General features: G+C 36.7%; 1 protein-coding gene across 1 annotated transcript; it reads left to right on the forward strand.

The window, feature by feature from the left end:
- The first annotated feature begins 976 nt into the window (after nt 1-976).
- Nucleotides 977-3,769, forward strand: LOC117325501 (histamine H3 receptor-like). The gene has a single exon (XM_033881761.1). The coding sequence runs from the start codon at nt 1,005-1,007 to the stop codon at nt 2,058-2,060; it is 1,056 nt and encodes a 351-aa protein (XP_033737652.1). The 5' UTR covers nt 977-1,004; the 3' UTR covers nt 2,061-3,769.
- The last annotated feature ends 1,170 nt before the right edge of the window (nt 3,770-4,939 follow it).

Here is a 4,939-nt window from a genome sequence, read left to right on the forward strand (position 1 = left end):
GTAAAATGAATTATTTAACATTGTTTTATAGAATCTGTGTGAACGACCAGCGTCAGTTTGATCATAGCGATAGTTTTATATGAGATACCTGTCAAATGTGTTTGTACTTGTATGCTGTGTTTTTTATCATGTTGACTCTTTACACAAACAGAATCACCAGGAAATGTATATGTGTGTGTATATTATAATCATGAAGTCCTGTTTGACTGTATGTTACCAGTCCGTTAAAGTATCATTTTCTTCGTTGTGTATTGATTAACATAGATCTACCCAGCGGTTCTGTATGGTTTGTGATCGTGGGTAGCCACTCCCCTTCTATGACAAAACATGATTGACAGCTTACGTATGACATTTTGGCACATCAAAATCCGCACGTTTTCCAATTCTTCCACATTCTACTCATCAGAGTTTAACTAGCGCTAGTATGACACGACAAATGCCACAGGGAAGGACGTATGTGATGTAAGTTTGCTGGACATTAATGGTCAGCGGATTTTCTCTCGAGGTTCATACGAGAGCAAATAAAAAAAGACTTTATCTGGATTATTTTCACTGCAGGCAACGGAACAATTATTTTGTTGTGTGGTGTGAACACAACCTCAAAGGAAGAACTCTTGCAGTTTGACATTTATATAACGTCATATAACTTGAGGAATATCATTAAGAATATCACGATTCATAACGATACACCCTAAAACAATCAATGATTGTTGATTAGGTCGGAGCAAAACGAGATATTATATTGATAGAAAGTAAAACAAACATAAATATTGAATTAGGTATTTGCGTTATTGCGGCGGACTTGGCCGGCTTTCCAGACTTTACTCACCTGTTGGTTTTGTGAAAACAATCTGCCGTACGCTGTATAATGTGATGCTGCTATTTATCGCGATATTTCCGCCATGTTATTCCCGTAGGGGAATTCTATAATAAAACTTCGGACATACATTAATCTCCCATCAAATACACGCTTGTTGATAAAGTGATATTAAACACGATCGGTGATGTCGTCAAATATCACAGACGAGGCTGCAGACGACGACTCATCAGGGATGTCACTTCCGGTTTTGGTTGTCGTTGCTGTCCTTATTTCCATCATGATAATCCTGACCATGGGTGGAAACCTCTTTGTTCTCATCACTTTTGCCAAAGACAAAACCGTTCGACAATTTAGTGACTGTCTCATTTTGAACCTCGCTATTTCTGATTTAATCATCGGATCCATATGTATACCGTTGTATGCGCCATTACTCTTAACCGGAAGTTGGCCATTTGGACACGGAGTTTGCCTTCTGTGGCTAGTGTTTGACTACGTCACACCTGCAGCATCCACACTCAACATCTGTTGTATTAGTTTTGATCGTTACCTACAGGTTGGTCATCCTTTGTGGGCACGTACCCACCGGACTAACAAACTTCTGGTCATCTTACTGGCTACACCTTGGGTTCTTCCCGCTCTGTTCTTTCTGCCAGCCATTACTCTATGGGAAGTTGGCCAAGGTCCCATCATTCCGGAAAATGCGTGTTTTCTTCCCTACAACGTCAGCGTTTTAATGCTCCTTGGTGGTACTCTGATTGAGTTTATTTTCCCGTTCATTACGGTAGCCACCTTCAACGTCCTGGTATACCTAACAATCAGACAGAGGAGCAAACGTTTCAAGATGGCCACTGCACAAACTCCTGCCCAAACTAATGCAGGAACTGAACAGGGCAATGCGAAACCGACAGAACAAACGAAAGGAGGGAATTCTACCAACAACAAAACGTTACAGCAAGACCGTAAAGCCGCACGCTCACTTTTCATCCTGGTGTTGACCTTTGGGGTATGTTGGATGCCGTTTGAAGTCACAGCACTTGTATCAACTATTTGCGGGGGTTGCGTGGAACCGATATTTTTTGAGGTGACGTTTTGGCTACTTTGGATCAATTCGACCATTAATCCCGTGCTGTACCCATTGCTCCATCCAAGATACAGACGGGCGTTCCTCAACCTTCTCGGGAAGAAGAACAGGATTGCTCCTGTTCCTACTGCTACTAGTGCTGTCAACACCACATATTGAGAGCAATTCTCGTGTACGAATTAATATACATCGATACATTTACATCAGCGAGTTAATATGTCTGTATTTTATTCTATAGTTTAAAACTATGAACATGGTTACAAGAGGCCATACGAATAGGCCCATTACATACAGGTGATATGGCGATACAAGAGGCTATACGAATAGATCCTTAACATATGGAAATATGGTGATACAAGAGGCTATACGAATAGACCCGTTACATACAGGTATGTTCTGGTTCTTGATAAATTAATCAACATACTGTTAAGAATTCGAGTATAGCCAGGTGCGTCGAGATAATTATGTTTTGTTTTGTAATAACTTTGAATGTAATTATGTAAGATATATAACTTCTAATGTATTTCGTTATCATATATTTTGTAAGTTCATCATATATTTTGTAAGTTCTCTTATTTCAAACTATCAAGACTAAGAAAACACAAATACATACTACATGTAGTATAATAGTTTGATTGAGATGAAAAACATACGCTTATTTTTCGGTGGAAATGGCATCATTTGTCTTTGCGTTTAAATCCATGGTGTATTGTATGTAGACCTCTTCAAAGACTCTTCACGTTTATCTTATGATTTCGCTACCTTTAATTAAGTAATATGTGCTGGGAAATATATCGATGATTTATACTAACTGTATCAATTAATGAATGAGTGGTCGCGTAGTACAGTGGTACCACACTCGTCTTTCACCCTGGCGACCGAGGTTCGATTCCACGCTCGGATCTAAACAGGTATGGAGTCACCTGCCCTACCTCGACGGCTTCCTCCGTCGGGATACTCGGGTTTCCTCCGAGACTAAGACCCGCTGTACGCTTCCAAAAGGTCCAACAAGAGTGATTAATATAAGTTGATACGATTTGTTTCGCAATTGTTGAAAAAAAAATGTCTATACTCTTTTTATTTGGTTAACTAACAATTGTTTTCATATTTACAAAAAAAAAAAAAAAAAATACATTATATTAATTTCGTTTATTAAGTGTTCTACTGGTGCAACGCCTTGCTAAGACAATCCAACGAGTCTAGGTTGTATTCGACTTGGTGTCATATTGGAACCGTATGTTAATTTTCCCTGTACAATGTTTCAACATGATGAGACTATGGCTAATCTGAAAAGGAAATACACCAACGTGTAACACAGCACTCTATTGATTTCCTTTATAGCGTTATACAACATAGATATGTCAATAATAAACGGCAATGCATCCTGATTAATGTATATATACAATATATATTTATATTTTGATTTTTTTTCCAATTTATAATACATGTATAATCGAATCTAATAAAAGAGAAAGAATAGTCTTTCAGATATTTTTTCGGGATTTTAAAGACGTTTATTAAAGAAAAATAAATTAATCGAGTTTTTGTCGCACATGTAAAATATTTGAATATTAGCTTTCCGTCTTTTAATGTAAGTATGATTATATATGCCGGTGTGTATGTGACAAGGTATTATGTATATTGATATATTTTTGTGTATCATGATTTGTTTTGCTTTCTGCTAAATTTTGTTTTTTATAACTCGAGTAACATAGTTTTTTACAAGATTATTAAATTTCACCTTTTTCAATGTGGTCACAGTAGTTAGATTGGTAGCATGATACACCTTTTAATTTTACGGTGGAGAGTTCGACTCCGACCTGTAGCATGAAGGTTTTTATCATTATTATCATCGCTGGGGAAGTGACGCCATGACGATGATAAATATTGGTTCTATTTAAATATGGTTTATCCATATGTTAGATGTGTATAAACTTTAGTAATTCTAAAAGAGACACCGAGAAATGTTTTCGAGCTTTATTTTTATGATAAAATTTCTATCATATATATCATCATACATATTATCCTCAATAACAGTTGTACACGCATTCTGTATTATGTTGTTTCTTCTTTTTTTAAACAATGAATGGTTCAGTAAATTAGATGATACGTCGATTTTTATATATGTGAATAATAAAACTAATCACTAAATCCACTACACACAAAAATTAATGTCTACTTTTATACAACATCACACTCCAGTAAGAAAGAGTAGTATTGTCGGAATTATTTTCAGATTGACCTGCTTCCATTTTTAAAACAAGACAAATATTAATGTTATTTGCCGGTTGTACAGCTATGAGCTGTGTAAGGTCTACTGGAGCGGTAACTGTCCCCCTATCGCTCTCGTCACTCATTAGCTCTCCGTCCGGAACCAGTGTTGTGATGCATACCATATCGAAACGTTTGACTGACAACGAATGATCTAAGTTACATTGATTTTGTAATCAGCGAGGATATATATCTGTTTCAGAATAAGCGTGTAATTACAGGGAGACACGTCAAACCGGTATCATTGGGGGTACTAATTAACCTTAATCTACCCGTACACAGTTCAAATGATCTCCGAGTGTTTGTACACGTGATAGTCGCATGTCCGGCTATCGTGCGTGTCCATTACCTTTTGTACCTACCAATAAATACCAAATAACGATCAATTAATGAAGTAAAAGATGCCTTAATATTCCTGCTTGTTTCGTGTTAACATCAATGTACCAGGAACTAGTTAATGCCAATACTCTTTAAAATCTTCGTTCAAAAGCATTGCAATGTTTTTGTTGTTTTTTCTTCATTTTCTTCATCAGTTGACATGTGATTTTAACAGTGTTATCCACACCTTGACCTGTCAGATGTGATATGAGGACACCGTATAATTGGATTTTGCTGTTACATGTAAATATCAACAATCTAATTAAAAAGGTTAGTTTTATTGTGTACACGATACAGTATCTCTGTTCTTTATTACCTCGAACAATTTAGCTCACCAGGGTACGAGTACTGCGTATGCATTTCAATAAAGCGAAGTACGCAATACCTAT

Source organism: Pecten maximus, chromosome 4, assembly GCF_902652985.1.
Source record: "Pecten maximus chromosome 4, xPecMax1.1, whole genome shotgun sequence".
NCBI lineage: Eukaryota > Metazoa > Mollusca > Bivalvia > Pectinida > Pectinidae > Pecten > Pecten maximus.

What these genes read in the sequence shown, in the direction of transcription:
- LOC117325501 (XM_033881761.1), top strand. Translation starts at nt 1,005, where the DNA reads ATGTCGTCAAATATCACAGACGAGGCTGCAGACGACGACTCATCAGGG.